We start from the raw sequence: 21,405 nt of genomic DNA, 5'->3' as shown, positions 1-21,405 counted from the left end.
GGAGACAGGAATTTGAGAAGATAGGTTGAGGTCATAATATGCAAGATTGTGAAAATCAAGCTGAGGAATTTTTTTTTTTTTCTTTTTTGGCTGTGCTGCACAGCTTGTGGGATCTTAGTTTCCCAACCAGTGATTGAACCCTGGCCCTCGGCAGTGAAAGCACAGAGTCATAACCACTGGACAGACAGGGAATTCCCTGAGGAATTTCTTATTTTTTCTAGGATTTCATTTCCTTTCCCTAAGAATCTAGCCCTTCCAGTAGAAATCATATCAACAAAAATAATTTTTGAATTTTATGTTATAGGAGAATTTCAAAGGTATGCAAAAGTAGAGAGACCAGTAATGCAATGGAATGAATGTTATTTTGGGGGGACCAAAATCCATATGTTGAAATCCAAACCCCTAATGTGATGGTGTTAGGAGGTGGGGCCTTTGGGAGATGAGTAGGTCATGAGGGTGGAGTCCTCATGAATGGGATTAGTGCCCTTGTAAAAGAGACCCTGGAGAGCTCCTTCCCTCTTCTGCCACATAAGGACACAGTCAGAAGACAGCCATCTATAAACCAGGAATCGGGCCCTCACCAGACACTGAATGTGCCAGCACCTTGATCTTGGACTTCCCAGCCTCCAGAACTGTGGGAAATGAATTTCTGTTGTTTATAAGCTATCGATTATATGGACTTCTTTTATAGCAGCCTGACTGACTAAGACAAGTGATAATAAACTCCCCTATACCCATCACCCAACTTCAACAATTCATGGCCAAACTCCTTTCATCTGTACCCTCTCCACTTCCCCTCTTTTATGCCATTTTAAAATAAATCCCATGGACTTCCCTGGAAGTCCAGTGGTTAAGAGTCCATGCTTCCACTACAGGGGGCAGGGGTTCGATCCGTGGTCTGGGAACTAAGATCTCGTATGCCATGCGGTGTGGGGTGGGGTGGGGGACATATATATATATATATATATATGTATATTAAATCCCAGACACTGTATTCTTTCATCTGTAAATATTTCAGTGCAAATTTCAAAAATAAAAGGACTCTTTAGTGTCACATAACCACAATACCATAACCACACATAAAAAAATTAGCAATAATTCATAATTGTCCAATATTCAGTCAACATGCAAATTTCTATTTGTTTCATAAATTTTATTTTATATACACACACACGTTATTATAATTTGTTTTATTGCTTGAATGAGGATCCAAAAAAGGTTTCATTGCATTAGGATCCAAAAAAGGTTTCATTGCAATTGGTTGATGTGGGGTTTTTGTTTTTTTTTTTTTAATTTTATTTATTTATTTATTTATTTTTGGCTGTGTTGGGTCTTCATTTCTGTGCGAGGGCTTTTCTCTAGTTGCGGCAAGCGGGGGCCGCCCTTCATCGCGGTGCGCGGGCCTCTCACTATCGCGGCCTCTCTTGTTGTGGAGCACAGGTTCCAGACGCGCAGGCTCAGTAATTGTGGCTGACGGGCCTAGTTGTTCCGCGGCATGTGGGATCTTCCCAGACCAGGGCTCGAACCTGTGTCCCCTGCATTGGCAGGCAGACTCTCAACCACTGCGCCACCAGGAAAGCCCGGTTGATGTGTTTTTTAAATCTCTTTTAACCTACAGCAGGGCCTCATCTTTTTGTTGTTGTTTATTTTTTCCTTGCAGTTTATTTGTTGAAGAAACCAGGTTGTTTGTCCTGTGGTGTTTCCTACCATCGTCATCATCACCATTATACAGATGAAAACACTGAGGCTTTGAGAGATTGTATCACTTGCGCAAGGTCACATAGTTGTAAGCGGTAGAGCCAATTTAATTGATTGCTGAGTCCAGACGTTTATCTGCGGTGCCATACTACCTACTGTGAGAGGCCCTGTGTGACATTGAGATGCACTTCGAATACTGAGATTATCCCTTCACATTTCTCTTGCTTAGATGTACAGAGCAAATGCTCCTAAGTGTAGAGGTACCTGTATGTCTATCAGAGAGGACCTTAATGGGTAAGCTATTTGTGAGGTCTATGTGTGTATATATAACTTCCATTAGCGTTGTTTGTCTACCTTTTTCTTTTCTTTAATCTTTCGGCCACACTGCATGGCATGTGGGATCTTAGTTTCCTGACCACACCCCCTGCATTGGCAGCGCAGAGTCTTAATCACTGGACCGCTGGGGAAGTCCCCACCTCGTTTTTTTTTTAACATTTTGAGAGGGATTTATTTATTTGTTTATTTTTTAGAAATTTATATTTTTATTTTTGGCTGCATTGGGTCTTCATTGCTGTGCGCCAGCTTTCTCTAGTTGCCACGAGCGGGGACCACTCTTCCTTGCGGTGCACAGGCTTCTCATTGCGGTGGCTTCCCTTGTTGCGGAGCACGGGCTCTAGGCGCGTGGGCCTCAGTAGCTGCGGCATGCAGGCTCAGCAGTTGTGGCTCGCGGGCTCCAGAGCGCAGGCTCAGTAGTTGTGGCGCACTGGGCCTAGTCGCTCCACAGCATGTGGGATCTTCCCGGGCTCGAACGCGTGTCCCCTGCATTGGCAGGCGGACTCTCAACCACTGTGCCACCAGGGAAGCCCCCCACCTCATATTTTCAATTTAGTTTTTATAAGAACTTTGATAGCCGTAAATGATTTTTTTCTACAGGTTGTGCATTCTTCATTTAAACCTCCAAGCCAGGGACAATACTCTTAATATACATCTAGAGAAAATAATGGAAGAATACTATACGCTTCCTCTGAAAGGCTGTGTATAAGTCCTTTCAAAAGGGTAATGATACTGCTGATGAATATCATAGTAATGATAAAGAGGAACGCTACTGACTGCTAATTTGTGCCAAGACCTTTACAAGTGTTACCTCACTGTATCTAAGCCTCGTAGCCACCCTACTAAGTAGGTATTGTTATCCCTGTTTTGCACAAGAGTAAATCAAGGCACAGAGAGGTTAAGGACATACCCACTATCAGGCAGGATTTTTTTTTTGGCTGCACCGTGAGACTTGTGGGATCTTAGTTCCCTGACCAGGCATCGAACCCAGGCCCTCGGCAGTGAAAGTGTGGAGTCCTAACCACTGGACCACCAGGGAATTCCCAGGAAGGATGTTTTACTTTTTTTAAAAAAATTAATTAATTAATTATTTGGTTGCACCGGGTCTTAGTTGTGGCAGGTGGGCTCCTTAGTTGTGGCATGCGAACTCTTAGTTGCGACATGCATGTGGGATCTAGTTCCCTGGCCAGGGATCGAACCTGGGGCCCCTGCAGTGGGAGCACGGAGTCTTAACCACTGTGCCAACAGGGAAGTCCCCCAGGCAGGATGTTTTAAACCAGGGATCCCCAACCCCCAGGCCGCGGACAGGTACCAGTCCTGTTAGGAACGTGTTAGGAACCCAGCCGCACAGCAGGAGGCGAGCGCAGCTTCATCTGTCGCTCCCCATCGCTTGCATTACCACCTGAACTATCCCCCACCCCGCTCCCCCATGGAAAAATTGTTTTCCACAAAACCAGTCCCTGGTGTCGAAAAGGTTGGGGACCACTATTTTAAACAACAACAAAAAAAGCCTTTGATAAAATATATCTTTCAAGAATAGACTGATCTGGATTTTTAAAACAACCTCCAATGAGATGCCCGCACACTATTTTTTTTTTTTTCCCGAAGAGTCATATCCATTTTTAGCAAATCCAGGGCAATTTCTTGATTTTCTCTTCACCTAGTGAGTAGGACCAATGCAAACCAGGCCTGGCTCCTTAAGGCCGAGGTGGCAATAATGCTGCGTCATATAATAGCAATCAGGCTTGATTTCAAACTGGGGTTTTCTGCACCAAAATGGGACTCCCCCCTCTTCCCACCAGGTCTGATCCAGCAGGGACCACAGATACTCTGAGACCAATGACCCTGTTTTCATCTCTAACCATTGGCCAGACTTCAGACTTCTCCAGTGACCTGTTCCTCTTTCCATCAAGACAACCTGGACCCTCTAAGAAATTTGCTTATTGTGTGTTATTTGCCAACATTCACACCAGCAGTTGTTATCACTTTGCTAACATTTCCTCTCTTTTTGCTTCCTTGTCTCTTTCCTGCTGCCTCGTCCTCTCACCTCTCTTTTCATTTGTTCCTTAAATATTTACTGATGGAAATTACACTGGAAGCTTGGGAATCCCCAGATGTGTACAGGGTTCAGTGTCAGCTTCCAGGAACCTCCAGTATTACTTCTCACCTTCTTTTCTGCAGCAAGTATTCCGTTCTTTAGTCAAATGCTGTTACTTCCCACCGTTTCCTGGTATCACTTTTCCCTGCTCCTGCTTCGGTTCCTTGCCTCCTTGCCCTTGCAGCGTATTATCCTCCACCGTTGCAGTCCTGATGGGGATTCAGGCTCAGCTGAAATGACACCTGGAAAGCGGGAAGGGATCTCCTCACGCATCCATCCACCCATCCATCCATCCTTCCATCTTTCCATCTTTCTATTCAACAAGCATTTATTAAGCATCTGTTCTGTATCAAGCACTGAGCTAGTTCCTGGGGATACAGCTGAAAACATTGACTTTGCCTGCAAGGAGTTTACAGTCTGGCACTGTGGGGTCCACTGTGGTAGCCACCAGCCACGTGTAGCTCTTGAGCACTTAAAATGTGGCCAGTCTGAAATGAGATGTGCTGTAGGTCCAAAACACACATCAGATTTTGAACACTTAGCACAAGAAAAAGAATGCGAAATAGCCTATTAGTGATTTTTTTTTACATGTTGAAATGTAATATTCTTTTTATATTGGGTTAATATGTTATTAAAATTAATTTCAGTTATTTTGATTTACTTTTAAAATGTAGCCCCTAGAAAGTTTAAACTTAGATACGTGGCTTGCATTGGTGGCTCCCATTCTGTTTCTCTTGGACAGCACTCAGTTCGAAGGAGGATACAGGGATGGAGATAAAAAAACATACAAGGAGTTTTTATAGGTGCTTTGATAAATGTGTGTACAGGGTACAGTGAGGAATTATATTTATTCAAGAGGCCATGAGAAAGTGGAGGAAGGGAATCAGCTTATACTCTGCTAGGCACTTGCAGATATCCTCATGCACGTTCGAGGCACTTTAACATCTTCATACGTTGGCTTGGCACTTTAAATATCTCAGTTAATCTTTGCAATTGCCATCACCACAACCTGACCACATCTTTTCCAGGCTGCTTAGACCAAGTCACCATCATCTCTCAGTTGGACTGTTTGTGGCAGCAGCCTCTTAACTGGCCTACCCTGACCCCCACTTTCATCCATTCTCTATATTATGACCAGAGGGATGCTTCCAAAACACAAACCTGGTCATTTTACTCTTCAGTTGAAAACTCTCCCATAGTTCCCCCGCTGGCCTCCAGATAAAATCTAAATTCCGCCTCATGGTTTACACGTACGATCCAGCCCCTGCCTACCTCCTCAGTCCCTTATTTCACACTCCTCCACGTTTGTTCACTTTGCGGTAGCTTTGCTCTGAACTTCTTTCTGAGCTTGGAAAGCCCTGTACTCTCTCTTCTATGTATTATTTTTCTCTGAAAGTATTTTCTTCCTCAGTTTGTCTGGTTAATGCCTTATTTTTCAGATTATATTTTCAAAATGACTTTCTCTAAGAAGACTTTCTGGAACTTCCCCCACCCCCACTCCTGCCACCATTCTGGGTTAGGTGTCCCTTATGTGTCCCTGGATCTTGCTGTACTTCCCATAATGTGGTACTTATCATGCCATATTGCATTCTTTTTTTTTTTTTTTGGCTGCATTGGGTCTTTGTTGCCACGCGGGCTTTCTCTAGTTGCAGCGAGTGAGGGCTACTCTTCGTTGCGGTGCACGGGCTTCTCATTGCGGTGGCTCCTCTTGTTGCAGAGCATGGGCTGTAGGCACGTGGGCTTCAGTAGTTGTGGCACACGGGCTCAGTAGTTGTGGCACACGGGCTTAGTTGCTCCGCAGCATGTGGGATCTTCCCAGACTAGGGCTCGAACCCGTGTCCCCTGCACTGGCAGGCGGATTCTTAACCACTGCGCCACCAGGGAAGCCCCATATCGCATTCTTGCAATCTTTTTGGATCAGAGTCCTCTATGAGAATCTACTAAAAACTGTACAGCTTCTCCCCAGAGGGGGAAGAAAAAAGAACAATACATTTTGCATACAATTTCAGAGGTTTTATAAAACCCCTAAAACTCTTTAGGTTTCCACAGACTCCAGATTAAAAACCCCTGCTCTCTTCCTAGACGCAGAAGACAGTAAGCATTTTTCACAGGTACAAGTTGCTCTAAGACATTAGGATGCAAGGACTATCATGCTTTTGTTTTTCTAAATCAAATTAAATCTGAGTTAGCCTCATCCTGCGTGGCTGGTGAGAAGTCTTAAATTAGTCATTTTCAGGAAACTCTTCTGTTTTTTTCTTTTCCCCCCAAAACTCCAGAGCTTAAGGGGCCCAAGAAAATTCTGGAAGGTTCCTTCTTTCTCAGCTCATTAGAAGTTTTCTGTTTGTTTTTAACTGTTCTTCCTTCTGTTTCAAAATGCCACAGTTGAGCTGTGGAAAGCGGGAAGGGATCTCCTCATGCATCCATCCACCCATCCATCCATCCTTCCATCTTTCCATCTTTCTATTCAGCAAGCATTTATTAAGCATCTGTCAGTCAGGAATTATTTCCCCGGGGTGGGCTGTGAGGTGGTCAGTACAGTAGCCTCTGCCCCAAAGTCCTGCCACTTCCAGGAATCTTGTTGAAAGGGGGCCCCTTCTCATGGACACCCCAAATCTCCTACTCCTTCACCACTGTCAGGGAAATAGCTCTTTAACTCAAAAATACCACCCTTTCTCTTATCTCTCTGGAATGATCTGACATGAAATCCCTTGACAGGCATGACAGAGAGTGAAAACGCAGATAGATGCCTAAAAAGACCAGGAAAAGAATGTCAATGAATAAAGCAGGCTGGCTTCAAGAGACAACAGGGAGTAGTGGTGACTGAGGCATGCTCTAGAACACAAGCTTTGTCTAAAAATGAGCAGCAGCTAAGGCATCAGCGAATTGGCGCTGAATTTCCAGATCTTCTGTGTTTTCAAGGGAAGCCAGAAATCTGGATTTTCATGAGAGAACTCTTTTTTCTATATTTTTAAAACATTACTTATTAAAGTATATTTTTAAAATCATGTAATTCACAGTATAATATTCAGTGACTTTTTAGTAACTTTATCCAGTTGTGTAACCATCACCATAAATCAATTTTAGAACATTTTCATCATCACAATAAGATCCCACATGTATATTTACTGTTAATCCCTGTGCTGTCCTCCTCCTCCTCACCGCAGCCCTTACTTCAGGCAACTATTATTGTACTTTCTGTCTCTATAGCTTTGCCTTTTGGGGATATTTCATGTAAGTGGAATCATACAATATGTGGTCTCTCTGTCTGACTTCTTTCACTGAACATAATGTTTTCAAGGTTCATCTGTGTTGCTGCATGAATCTGTAGTTTGTTCCTTTTTATTGCTGAATAGTATTCCATTGTACGGATATACCACATTTTGTCTACCCATTCACCAGTTGATGGACATTCCTTTTTTTTCTGCTATTATGAATAATGCTGCTATGAACATTTGCAAGTTTTTGTATCCATATATATCTTACTCTTTTTGTTGTTTTTTGGTAGATACTGAAGGATAGAATTGTGAGTTACATGGTACATTCATGTTTAACTTTTAAGAAACTGGCAAACTATTTTCCAGAGTGACTACACCATTTTCCTGCCAGAAATGACTGAGGGTTCCTGTTTCTCTACATCCTCGCCAACATTTGTTATTGTCTGCCTTTTTGATTATAGTCATCTTAGTGGGTGTGAAGTGGTATCTCATTATGGTTTCGATTTGCATTTCCCTAATGGCTAATGATGTTGGATAGCTCTTGACTTAAATGTTGGAATTCACTCAAATTTATTAAAAAAAAATGCTTCATATCAGCTCTGTACAGACGGAACAAAACAGCTTAGAACAAAACAGGTTCATGGGCTGGAACTGCCCTGAGGGAATGAGTTTGGACTTGTGAACTAGACTCTGCAAAACAGTGGTCTGTGACCTTTTTCTTCTGGGGGTAAAAGCAGCCTAGACTGCCAGCAAAAATTACTATGGAGAGAGGACAAAGATTTCTCACTCTTTTGTAATGAAATTGTAGATTAGGAAAAAAAGGACAATTTTCAATCTGTATATTCATAATGCCATTTTTTCCCCCAGTAAATCATCCTGTTACATATTTGTTGAATGAGTCCTTCAGGTGTATATTTGTATCCTCTTTTTTTTTTTAAATTTATTTAATTTTGGCTGCCTTTGGTCTTCCTTGCTGTGGGCAGGCTTTCTCTAGTTGCGGCGAGGGGGGCTACTCTTTGTTGCGGTGCGCAGGCTTCTCACTGCAGTGGCTTCTCTTGTTGCGGAGCATGGACTCTAGGTGCGCGGGTTTCAGTAGTTGTGGCATGCGGGCTCAGTAGTTGTGGCACACGGGCTTAGTTGCTCTGCGGCATGTGGGATCTTCCCGGAGCAGGGATTGAACCTGTGTCCCCTGCATTGGCAGGTGGATTCTTAACCACTGAGCCACCAGGGAAGTCCTGTATCCTCTTTTTAGAGATGAGGTTAAGGAATCTGTCAAAGATTAAAGCTCTAGTAAGTGGCAGAGATGGATTCAAAGCCAGGTCTATGTGGTCCTAAATCCTGCGTTTTCCTGATCAAAATGGCAAGAGGTTCAGGAATGGAGCTACATGGGGTGAGACTGGAGTCAGAATTCTGAGCCTGGCTGGCTAGATGACTGAGGTGGAGGGGGACATGATGTGGGAGCAAGGGAGAGGAAGGAATCAAAGAGGTTTCAAGGCTGGTTTCATTAACAGACAAAGGGAAGTTGGGAAGAAAGAGTTTGGGTGGAGGGATGAAGTGGAAGTGGGAAGAAAATAGGTTTGGGGCTTCCTGCTTTTGCAGTTGTCCTCCCATCCAGGTTGGAACGTCTAGCAGACAGTTGAAAATGTAGGGCCCAAGGGCTGCAGAGATGCCATGGCTAGAGATGCATTTGGGGACAGTTTCTCTATTTCTGGGGCCACGCCACACAGCTTGCGGGATCTAAGTTACCCGGACCAGGGATCGAACCTGGGCCTCCGCAGTGAAAGCGCCAGAGCCCTAACCACTGGACTGCCAGGGAATTCCTGGGGACAGTCTCTTTATTATTGATTTCTCTTCAGGACTGACATCTTTGTGATGTTGAATTCTGGTGAGCTTCCTGCCCTCCTCTTCTGATGGTCCACTGAGTTCGTTTTAAAATTATGGGAAACCACAGACTTGGTGGCTGATGGGGCTGTTAGTGCGTGAATGCTCTAAGCATTCAGAAATGACTTCAGTGGCTGGCAAAGCTGAGACTCAGGCGTTAGAGATGGAGTGTTTGGTGTTCTCTAAAAAGTTTTGTTTTTGTTTTTGTTTTTTTTTAATTCAGAAGAGGAATACTGTTCACATGCTATGTACAGTTTAACTTGTACTCCATGTGCAGGCTGCATTAAGAAGGACAGACTTCATGGAGCCGAGTCACGAGACACCTGGACAAGGGGCAGCTTACTCCAGGAGGCTGGTGGGGGTGGGGGGCAAGATGCACTAGGACAAAGGACAGTACAGGACCTGATTCGGACTTCCCCAGGAGGGACTCTGCACTCAGCTGCCTTGAAATCTTCTCTGAATTGCACCACCCCCTCCTTATCGTTTCCTGCCTTGTTTTGTTTTCTGCTTTATTCACATTTTACCAGACCGGAAGTTTCCTAGGCCTAGCCACTTACATCATAAATAATAAAATGCACCCATATTCAACATGAAATAACTACATCTTGCTGTAAAATTTTTTTGAAAAGATTTGGATAAACTTCAGTTTTTGTAAGAATAAATCATTTTATTCTTGTGACTTAAACTTTATTATATTTATATATAATTAATTAAGGGTCATGTTGCAGTTGACTAGATATTGCAGACGTTTCATTAAATATTGATTAACTTTGATTTTTTGGTTCCCTTTCCTTACTTTGGAGCTTTTTTTTTCTTCTTCTTCTTCTTCAGGTCTCAAACGTTTTCTAAGGCCTTTGAAAAGTTAATAGGCCCTGGGGGATAAGACAGCTCTACACAAACTCCTCAGAGCCCCTCTCAAGTAGGGAGCTCTATTGAATGAATTAATGAATGAACGAACGAATGAAGGAGGTTAAGTCCTTTTCCCAAGTCTTCTCTCCAAGGGGGGTTCGCTTCTCAATCTTCTGGAATCTCAGCCCAGCCAGGAGTCTGGGTAGGGAGGCGTCTCCCCTTTCAAACATCAAAACCGCAGCAGCGGAGGAAGCTGTCCGGCGGCCGCCGCTCAGCCGGCCTGGGCAGCGTCAGCCCGGGCCCGGGCAGGGTCAGCCCGGAGCCGGGGGTCGCGACAGTGGCGGGAGCGCGGACCGCCGACTGAAGCCGGGGCCCCAGCTGCAGGGCCGGAGCGCATGGGCAGAGCAGCAGCCCGAGACTTGCCTCCCCTCCCCCACTGCAGGTGAGCCGCCGAGCCGCGGCCCCCACCCCCCCCAGCTGCCCCGGGAGTGACGTAAGGCCTCTGGACCGCGCTCCGGCCCCGCCCCTGCAGGCAGCGCCCGCGGCCCGAGGCCCGCGACTCCGCGGTGGAAGCCGGTCCCGCTGCGGGACACGCCGTGTGCGACAGGCAGAGGAGGCGGCGAGGCACTTGACTGGACTGCCCCTGCAGCCCGACACCAGGGCCAGGCGCGTCCAGGCGGAGCTCGGGGTTCCGGCCGTGGCACACCTGGCCCGCGGTCCGCACGGCCGAGGCCGCTGCGGGGTCCGTACCCTCTGCCCCGCGGAATCGCGGGTCGCCCAGCCAGCCGCAGCTGTCCATCTCCGCCCGAGCCAGCCAATCGCCCGCGACTGCCCCGGCCGCACCTCCCGGAATCTCTGACGGGCGTGCGGCTCAGCCTATGAGATGGGGGCCTCGGTGGCCTGGGCTGGGAGCGGGAGCCAATGAGCATCATTTCAGGTGGGTGGAGGGAGCGGACCTCGGGAAGGTAGCTTCTTTCGGGTTGCTAACGTTTTCCCTTGGAGATGGGCGCGCAAACGGACCAGTGGGTCTGGGGGCGGTGGTGACGGGCGTGGAGCTGGCCCAATGAGGGTGGGAGGGGGTGGGGCAGCCCGGAGTAGCAGTGCTAAAGGAGCCCGGCGGAGGCAGCGGTGGGTTTTGGACTGAGGCGCCGGATCTGTGGTCGCGGCTGGGGACGTGCGCCGGCGCCACCATCTTCGGCTGAAGGTGAGAGGTGCGGCTTCCAGGGTCCGAGTGCGGCGGCCGGGGACCGGGGGACGGTTTGTGGGGGAGGAGAGGATCCCCGGCTGGGGGCCCGGGCGGCTCTGTAGGGCAGGAACGGAGCCGAAGCGGGAGCTGGGGAAGACAGAAGGGGTTCCGGGCGGAGGGTTTGTGCTGCAGGGGCCGTAGATTCGTGCAAGGAAGGACCTTAGGGGTGGGTAACGGGACCCTGGTGGGTGGAGAGACCCCTGGAGGGGCGGGGAATGAGGTCCTTGAGAGTGAGACCCCTGCAGGGATTAGGGCCTGGGTGTGCGGGAGGACGACCCCTGGGGGGCTGGGGATGGAGATCTGCGGGTGGGCATGTGCTGACCTGGTACTAGGCGTGCGGGGTCTGTGAGGCGCGGGGTTGGGGGGGCCTCGTGCCCTGGTGGGTGTCCCCGGGGGTCCCGCGAGCCTGTGCTTGCCTCCCGGGAGGGGAGGGAGTCCTGGGGCGGGCTGGAAAGTGCCATCCGGGTTGGGGGTGGGGGAGCGCTGGACGGGAAGGGCCACTGGGTGGGTTAGGCCGGGTCCGGCATCCCGAGTGCGGTGAGGGGTTCGCCGAGGGCTCGGAAGGCGGGCGGCGCGCCGGGACCTGCGGGGTGAAGGAACCGGAGGGCAGGGCTGCGCATGGCCCGGGAGGCGCGCGGCGGCGGGTGAGGGTCTCAGCAGCCGGCCGCCGGCTTGGGGAGGGTCGGGCTCCGCTGGTCCCGGGGGAGCTGGGCGGGAGAGCGGGGGGGCGTCTTCCCAGGCGCTCTGGGGACGGCGGGGGCTGGGGGTGGACGCCCGGCCAGGCCCGGGAGGTTTGGGGGGGCGAGGCGGGAAATGTGGCGGGGGCGCGCTGCAGCAGGGCGGTCGTGGGGGGGAGGGTCAGCCCTCGCCTCGGGATCCCTTTATTGTGTAAGTGATCTGGGCATGGCTCGGCGCTGAGTCTCTTCCTGGCCTTCTGCAGTGGGGGTCACACCCTGATCCTATAAAATCGGTCTGGAATGGGGTCGGAGGGAAGTTGAAGGCGCGGAGTCCCGGCGTCCGCGGGGGCTTTGTGGGCCTGCGGTGGGCGGATGCGGCCCGGGGACCGGTGAGGCCCCCAGCCTGGCCTGCCTGGGAACTAGGGCCTTGGGAAGGAGGTTGGCGACTCTGGTCTGAGCTCGGCTGGTGAGTTTTGGGTAACGTGGCCTCTGCCTATGACCGTTATCTCTGTTCCTTGGGGCCTCTGCAGTTCTCTTCGAGATCAGTGCGGTGGATGGAAGGGGGTGGGGTGGGGTGGGGTAGGGGAAAGCAGGCAGGGTAGATCCCGACTGCAAATGAAACAAAGACTGCTGTTTTCGCTGAATAATATAATACCAAATATAATACTTCGGCTTTGCTGAGATTTTTGTTTTTTAACGTTGAAGCTGAGGATTCTTTGAGTCAGGTTTAATTATTCTTGATAGTATCTCACTCTGGAAAACTTTAATGTATTTATTGTTTCATTTCCTTCATCAATCCATCTTTATTAATTACTCTTTCAGTTCCATGCTTTTGATGTTTAAGTATGCCCTGTCTGTCACGGACTCTGGAAAAGTGGCCATTTTATGCAGCTCCTTACTTCTGCATCTTAAATTCAGTTCTTCCTCGTCCTTATCTGGAGAAAGCATATGGTGTAATTGTGTGATATAGCATTAGCTTTTGCTGCAAAGGGATGTGACCCGAGAGGTTGGCTTTTTATTTGGGCTCCTTAGGGTAATCATTTCAATGAAGACAGGCTGGATGGAAGGTGAGATGGAGGAAATTTTTAAGGGCACGTTGTATGGTGAAAGACTATAGGCTTCAGCAGATGATGTACTTACTTGTCATATAGGAAGAATAAAAATTCCTGGTGTCGTCTCCACGTTTCGGAAACATTTAACACGGTGTAAAGATATTCACAGAGGTGGCTTGGGCCATGAATAGCGATAGTGTCCTTTTGCACTTAGTTTGTATTTCTGCTCATTTGGTTAAACAGAATTCTGATAAAGGAACAGACTTGCAGGGCTTCTGTAATGTAAGTGACCTCTGTGGTAGCGTTACACAAATTGCGACAATTCTGTTTTAGCTTATCCATCTTAGAGAGATGCGCTATCATATGGATCCCTTAGCCATCATTTTTGTTTGGCTTTTTATATGCAAGATATTCATAGAACTGTTTTCCTGTGCCTGTACCTATAGTAGGTGCTGGGAGGCAGTCGAGAAGTTTCCTGGGTGATATTTCATTGAGAGTCTAAAATGGTCTTGGAGATGGAGCGCAGGGGTGTGTGTGTCTAAAAGCAAATGAAGGGGATGGGACTTTGGCTCTGTAGGGAGCTAATTTGTGCACAGATAAATGATTCAACTGTAATTAGGTAGTTATTTCGGTTGACACCAAGAACCTTCAGATTCTGTCTGTTGCAAAGATGTTCCTGTTTATTCCTTTTTTTCCCCAATATAGGTATTTTTTTAATATAAAATACAAAGCCTTTGCTAGATTGTGCTAGTGCGTTCATTGGCTGAGCCTGTATTCTTTTTTTTTTTTTTTCTGGCGGCTTGTGGGATCTTAGTTCCCAGACCAGGGATCGAACCCCGGCCCCCGGCAGTGGAAGCGCAGAGTCCTGACCACTGGACCGCCAGGGAATTCCCTGAGCCTGTACTCTTGAAGCCATGATCGATAATTGATCGAGAGGCAGTATGTAGTGTACTACATGCCCTTCAAAGTTTTCTCCTTCTCCCCTTCCATCCTTGTAGCATGTGCTCTGGAGCTGAACTGAGTTTATTCCCAGCTCTGCTCCTCGTTAGCTCTGTGACCTCCAGCCAGTTATTGGCTTTCTCTGAACCTTGGGTTCCTCATCTGTAAAATGGAGATATTAATAGGACCTACCACGTAGGGCTGTTGTGAGGATTAAGAGTTAATACATACATAAACTGCTCAGAATAGTGCCTGGCCGTGATTAGTGGTATATAACAACAGTATCTGCTGTTTTCCAAATTCTAGTATTATCCTTTCCAAAAGGCAAAGCATTTGGGAGAGGTTTCCCTATTAAATACCAGCATTATCAAGATTAGTTACCAAATGTACGATGGAATGAAAAAAATACAACATATTTGGCAACCACAAGTGAAGAGTTAAGATGAACAAAACATCTTCACTGGCCTCAGGGACTCTGTCAACTGAACAAGGATTTGAGCACCTACTACCTGAGTCCTCTGGTACAAAGGCGAGGGAGGGAAGAAGAATGCCAGGAGAGCAGTACAAAATGTTAGGAGAAGGAGAAGGATTAAATTGCCAGGTTGACCTGAAGAGAACTTCTGAAAGGGTGGCGTTGGGTTAGGATCTGAAGGAATGGTTAGCCTTTGGTGGTGGAGGAGAAGCTGAAACTTACAGTGAGGGTTGGGACCATTCATGTAGTATTGATCAATAGGTATATAGAGGCCCTCCCGTGGACCAGGGGGTAAGCTCACCGTACGGCAAAGACAGGAAACCATCCTCATAGTGTTTAGTTAGTTGTAGAAAACTCTGGAAAAGTACAAATTAAAAGTAGTTTGTGATTCCACTACCCAGTGAAGACCCAATGACTATTTGTTTCTTTTAAAACAAAAAGAAAAAAAAGTGTTTATGTAATTTCCCCCCCCACACACACAAAATCGGAAGCATATTGTAATCACACTATTGTGATCTATTGTGGTTTTTTTCCCTTATATGAAATTATAGGTGGTTCCCCACCTAGAAAAAGTACATACTGATAAATTTAAAATGTGTTGATTTGATCGAATAATTTTTAAATCCATGATTTACTTTAAAAAAAAGAAAAAAGACCTGCCCTAGAAATGATCTGTTAAGTTACTGTGATTTATAGTCATTTGCTAAATCTAAACATATAATTACATGTCCAGTGTAAAAGTAAAGAAATGTGTGCATACATACAGGCAGCAAGGCAGTTTCTGAAGTGTTGTATGGGGTATACAGTTTATACCTAATAAGAATAAGAGTAACTTGTTATCGTATTTTGTTCTAGTTGGATATTTTCTCTTTTAAGAGACTGTCCTTCCTAAGGCAGAGTGTGTGTCCTATTGTCTGTATCCACAGTCATCCAGGATGATTCCCATTTCAGAGCCATCCTCTTCCTAGCAGTGGGTAGTGAGTGTACAGGTTGGGAAGACAGAAAACTTGTTAATAATCTTATTAGTGCAGTCCGGAGAGGTGATGGGTTTTTGAAACCGTTCTTCAGAATGTACATGTGTGCATGAATATTTTCTCTATTGCCCTCTCCCACATGGATGCCTAAGAAGGCAACTGCAAGTATAGTTAGAGAGCATATTAGCAATTCTATCGGTAGAAGTCTTAATGTTACATGTTTTGTGATTTTTTGTTTGGTTGTTTTATTCTGTTTTGTGATTTTTGTTTTATCCAAGTGTATACTCCTTAAAACGTTAGCATATCCTTTAAATCAGGTTATGAATTAGTCTAAAACATTGGTTTTCAACCTTTTTTTCTACTCCAACATACCTGGTAGTAACAGTGGTTCACCATGGCAACCAGAGAACTGTGGAGGAATGGTTCTTAAAGTGTGGTCCAGCATTATCAGCAGCATCTGGGAGTTTTTGTTAGAAATGCAAATTATCAGGCCCTCCACCCCAGACCTACTGAATCAGAAATTCTGGGAATAGGGCCCAACGATCTGTATTTTAATAAGCCCTTTAGTTGCTGCTGATGCCCTTGCCAAAGTTTGAGAACCATGCTCCAGGGCATGAGTGTTTGTAATCCTTTACATTGTAACAACCAGTTTCTGAAGAATCTTAGCTATTTGATTCTAGTACCTTCTTACTGGGACTGAAAGGGCTAGTATCTTGTACCCACTATCAGTGTTTAATCTTTTAGGACAAAGATAAATAGATCCCTTTAAGAATCTGAAGAAAGTTATACGTGTTCTCCTCAGAAAAGCACAGATATACAAAAACGTGGTACAACGTTTTTAGACCATTTCAGTGATTTCATGGAGCTTGAACTTTGTCTACAGACTCGAGGTTAAGAACCTCTTAACAACTTTGGATGACTTTATGATTTCCCTTGCAGCCTTCCATTCTCTTGCCTACCAAGAATCCCCATCATTTTGGGGAGAGGGAAAAGTTGGGAGGGTTTGATGGTTACTCACTTGCCTTCTTGCATTGATTTGGTTGAGATTTGTAATAACCTGGAATTTGGAGTAATAACATTAGTATTTAATGATGGTGTTGGATTCCAGAAAGATACTGTCAGGCAGGAATGATGAGTCACATCAGAAAGGTGAGTGACGAATGTAAAATCCTGTCCTTTGATCCAAAAAGTCAATCCCACAAGTGAAAGAGGAGAAGTAGCTTCAAGGACCATGAGTGGAGCTTTCGCTGACAGCTCCTTGTGAATCAACCGTAAATGAGTGCTCAATAAACCACTTAGGTCTTGAGGTACTGTTCGTTGTAAAAGTCACAGAAGCAGTGCTTTCCCCAGTGTGGCCTGAGGCTGTGAACAGTTCCTTTTCTTCTGCACTGGTCAGACTGTGTCTGGAATATTCTGTTTGCTTCCAGTCTCCACACTTGAAAGGGGCATGGAGTCTGGGTAGAGGCGAGAGACCAGAGTGGAGGAGTGAGTCCTGATGAAGGACGGGATGCAGGAGAGGAACCGGCGGGGAGCAGCTGCGGGCCTGGGAGTGGAGACCTGAACAGCCCCCATCACATACCTGAAAGGCTGGGTGTGATGCCAACTTACGCTCATCCCCTGTGGTCTCGTGATCACCCTGAGGCCACATGGGCCATAGCGAAGCTGCAGGGGGCTGGCTTGGGGTAATTGTAAGGAAGAACGTTGAGTCTGTTGTCTGAAGGTAGGATGGGAGGCACATTCTAGACCTGAGGGTTGGTCTGCTGGCAGCTACCGTGCGTTTCTGCAGCCATCCATACATCCTGGTGGTCCAGCAGCACTCCATGGGCCTTTTGTCATGAAACTTTGTTTTCTTTTTCTTCCTTTTCCTTTCCCTTCTTAAGTCCCTGTTTAGTTTGTGATGAGGGTGAAATAGGAGATGGAGAGGGAAAAAGGGGTGAAACTGGAACTTTGCTTTTCCCTCCTGCTTGTTTTCCAGCTGTCAGTGACAGGCTACATCTTGAGTGGTCCTCAGACAACCAGAGTCATCATTTGTGGTCACCCCTGAAATTTACCTTGGAAACCCAGTTAGTACGGCCATGGAGAGGGCTACCCCAGCTCCTTCACTCAGAGTTCACGCTTTCTGTTAACCAAAGCGTTTGTTTTAAGTTTCTTAGAAGAGTAAAATTTGTGAACCATAGTATATGTTGAAATATCTGACTTTGTCCTCCTCCTCTTCTCGCAGAGGCAATCGCTCTTGGATCCTCCTGTTCACAATGGCACAGAGAACTGGACTTGAAGATCCAGAGAGGTATCTCTTTGTGGACAGGGCAGTCATCTACAACCCTGCCACTCAGGCTGATTGGACGGCTAAAAAGCTAGTGTGGATTCCATCAGAACGCCATGGTTTCGAGGCAGCTAGTATCAAAGAAGAGCGGGGAGATGAAGTTATGGTGGAGTTGGCGGAGAATGGAAAGAAAGCAATGGTCAACAAAGATGATATTCAGAAGATGAACCCACCTAAGTTTTCCAAGGTGGAGGATATGGCAGAATTGACGTGCTTAAATGAAGCTTCTGTTTTGCATAATCTGAAGGATCGTTACTATTCAGGACTCATCTACGTAAGTATGCCCTCTAAATAATCATGTGAAGTGGTGACTGGGAATTAATGGAAATTATACATACTGTCCTAATCAATGTGGAATACTCACATAATCTCTGTTTCACATGTCTATTTCTATTAAAGGTAGAAAGATTGTCCCTTGCTTACCCAAGTCTTGCTTTGCTTTAAATCTTAACACATAATTTTAAATAATCCAATCTGCAATTAAATATACTAAAATGGTATTTGAGACTTGTGTAGTGGTGCTCTGGAGCCTAATAAGATGGGGGAGAGCGTGTGGCAGAAAGATAAGGGAACTTAATATGGTAATAAGAGTTGCATTAGTGGTAGGATACAGACGGCAGATTGGTAGGAAATCCAGTGTGTATCCAGGGGGTATAAAGTGGCGGGGCTGCAAGCTTAGAGGTTTCAGTGAGAAGCAAGACCAAGGTCATTGGGTACAGGGAAGTGGGAAAGCTGAATGCTGAGGTTTTTAAGAGGAAACCGTTCAGGGTGAGATTGAGGCTGGGGTTGTCCTGTGGTTAGCAGTTGACACATATGTCACAGTCACTGATGGTGTTGTGACCATATAGAAGTTCCCGAAAGTAATAAGGGATCGGGTTGAGAGGAAAATGCAAGCCAGATACTGAAAGAATCTCGAATGCCAAAAGAGGCTTGAAGGGATGGTAGACACGGGTGGCAATGATTTAAAGAAGGCAGGGTAATTAGCAGCAACATGGATGGACCTAGAGATTATCATACTGAGTGAAGCAGGTCAGAAAGAGAAAGACAAATACCATATGATATCACTTATATGTGGAATCCTAAATATGACACAAATGAATTTATCTACAAAACAGAAACAGACTCCCATACATAGAGAACAGACTTGTGGTTGCCAAGGGAAGTGGGGGGGAGGGATGGATTGGTAGTATGGGATTAGTAGATGCAAACTATTATATATAAAATGGATAAACAACAGGGTGCTACTGTATAGCACGGGGAACTATAGTCAATGTCCTGTGATAAACCGTAATGAAAAAGAATATGAAAAAGAATGTGTGTGTGTGTGTGTGTGTGTGTGTATAACTGAATCACTTTGCTATACAGTAGAAATTAACACAACATTGTAAATCAACTATACTTCAATAAAATAAATTTTAAAAAATAAAGAAGGCAGGGTAGATAGAACGTAGATTTAGAATGAAGAGAAGTAGAGGGAAAGGTTGACACTGTAATGGTCTGAATTTGGAAAAGAGAAGTTGAATTTTATGCAAAGAGTGTGGTACTAACGTCCATGTATAATTCAGAACTTCAGCAAAGCAGAAGTCGTCTTCCCATAGAATTAGTTTATTTAGTGGATGTTTACTGAGCACCTGCTATGTTCTAGGTGCTGGAGAGAGTGTGGTGAATAGGCCAGGCCAAATCCCTGCCTTTGTGGTACATCCTGTACGGAAATAAAACAGGACTATGGGATGGCTTTCCCCAGCGGGTCAGGGAAGGGCTCTTTGAGAAGGTAGCATCTGAGCTGGAATCTGCCTGATAGCAGGGAGCTAGCCATGGGAACATCTGAGAATGAGTAGTTCATTCATGACCTTTGCCAGAGTAGTCTGAATCAAGCCTGGTGGTCTCTTTTATTTTATGTTTTCTCTATGAGTTAGGATGCAAAGGAAGGGTAAGAGGCACCAGGGTCGGGAAGGTGGCTTGAGGAGAATGAGTAAGGTTTGGAAAGGGGAGGAAGCCAAGGATAAGAAAACAATTGGAGAGCAGCATTGGGAATCCAGCTGAGACTGAATAACAGAATGTGTAAGGTGGCCACATTTTTGTCTGGAGAGAAAGGAGTGGAGAGAGGGAGTGAGAAAACTGGGAAATTAAGAGATTGTGGTCAGATCATTATGTTGACATCTGAGATTTGAGAGGTGGATCAATTTTGGATGATACCTGGTGCGGTGAATTGTGAAGGGCTGGAAATGCAGGGACGTAACCAAAAAGCTGTGGAGTGCTGCGCTGTGGAAAAGAGCCTGTCTGCCCCCGACCCCACCCTGCCCTCGAGGGCTGCTGCAGGGAGGAGAGAGGAGGGAAAGAGAAAGGGGAAGGAAGTTGTGGGTAAAAGGGAAGGAGGAGGGCAAAAGACAATTTAGTTTATTTGTAGCCAATCCTCATGATAATTCTAAGACTTTGCAAGTATCTTTTATTGAGTTTGTTTGATTTTTTTCAGGCTTAATTCAGGGCCAACAGGAGTGAATTTCTGGGTTTCTTTTCAAAGCATGGCCCCCTGGGCTTTACAGAAGGAGAATCTGAGTTTATTCTTTTTTTAAAAATTTATTTATTTTAGGCTGCGTTGGGTCTTTGTTGCTGCGCGCGGGCTTTCTCTAGTTGCAGTGAGCGGGGTTGGGGGGGGCTACTCTTCATTGAGGTGCACAGGCCTCTCATTGCAGTGGCTTCTCTCATTGCAGAGCACGGGCTCTAGGCGCGTGGCCTTCAGTAGCTGCAGCACGCGGGCTCAGTAGTTGTGGCTCGCGGGCTCTAGAGCACAGGCTCAGTAGTTGTGATGCATGGGCTTAGTTGCTCCGCGGCATGAAGGATCTTTCTGGACCAGGGCTCGAACCTGTGTCCCCTGCATTGGCAGGCGGATTCTTAACCACTGCACCACCAGGGAAGTCCCTGAGTTTTGTCTTGAAGTACTAAGGTCACAGCAGAGGTGAGGGTTTGGGAGGATCATGCCTTCAGTTAGTGGGGTGGAGAAAGGGTTCCTATGGAAGATTCACGTTGGAGCGCTTGACTCTAAAGAAACCTACTAAGAGAATGGGGCTGTGGGCGGCTGTGGCTGCTGAACATTGAGTGAAGGGTGTAGTATTGGGCTTTGGAATTTACCCAGCACTTGAAATTGATCAATTGAGGTACCATGGTATAGACACTATAATAACTTGGATAGGACCTTTGGGACATATTTCTTTTTTTTTTTTATTTAAATAAATCTATTTATTTTTATTTATTTATTTTTGGCTGTGTTGGGTCTTTGTTGCTGCACATGGGCTTTCTCTAGTTGCGGCAACCAGGGGCTACTCTTCGTCGCGGTGCACCGGCTTCTCATTGTGGTGGCTTGTCTTGTTGTGGCTCGCGGGCTCTACAGCGCAGGCTCAGTAGTTGTGGCTCACAGGCTTCAGAGCGCAGGCTCGGTAGTTGTGGCTCACGGGCCCAGTTGCTCCACGGCATGTGGGATCTTCCTGGACCAGGGCTCGAACCTGTGTCCCTTGCATTGGCAGGCGGATTCTTAACCACTGTGCCACCAGGGAAGTCCATTGGGACATATTTCTATAGATAAGACATAACATATGTTAATTTAGGTAAGTTACTAACAGGTTTGGTTATGTTATTTCCTTATATTTTCTT

At 46.2% G+C, this 21,405-nt stretch overlaps 1 protein-coding gene and 1 long non-coding RNA gene across 9 annotated transcripts in view; both read left to right on the top strand.

The window, feature by feature from the left end:
* The first annotated feature begins 1,320 nt into the window (after positions 1-1,320).
* Positions 1,321-9,465, top strand: LOC309618726. The gene is made up of 3 exons (XR_014238599.1): positions 1,321-1,992; positions 8,212-8,251; positions 9,449-9,465. It is a non-coding gene; the product is annotated as an uncharacterized lncRNA (long non-coding RNA).
* Positions 9,466-10,635: 1,170 nt separating this feature from the next.
* The window catches only part of MYH10 (myosin heavy chain 10), a 137,994-nt gene continuing 127,224 nt past the window's right edge, over positions 10,636-21,405 (top strand). For 2 of the 8 annotated variants that reach the window (XR_014238589.1, XM_082372885.1), the window contains exons 1-2: positions 10,636-11,011; positions 17,656-18,031. Coding sequence is in view for 6 of the 8 variants with exons in the window: in XM_082372885.1 (XP_082229011.1) it covers positions 10,953-11,011; positions 17,656-18,031 (435 nt within the window). In the remaining 2 variants the exon portion in view is untranslated. Of the gene's footprint in view, positions 11,012-11,067; positions 11,279-11,945; positions 11,965-12,315; positions 12,464-17,655; positions 18,032-21,405 lie in introns of those variants that run through there. The other 6 variants (XR_014238590.1, XM_082372890.1, XM_082372886.1 and 3 more) reach the window with 5 other exon arrangements.

The sequence above is a fragment of the Balaenoptera borealis genome (assembly GCF_965194805.1).
Source record: "Balaenoptera borealis genome assembly, chromosome: 20".
Classification (NCBI taxonomy): Eukaryota; Metazoa; Chordata; class Mammalia; order Artiodactyla; family Balaenopteridae; genus Balaenoptera; species Balaenoptera borealis.
This window is presented reverse-complemented; position numbering and strand designations above follow the sequence as displayed.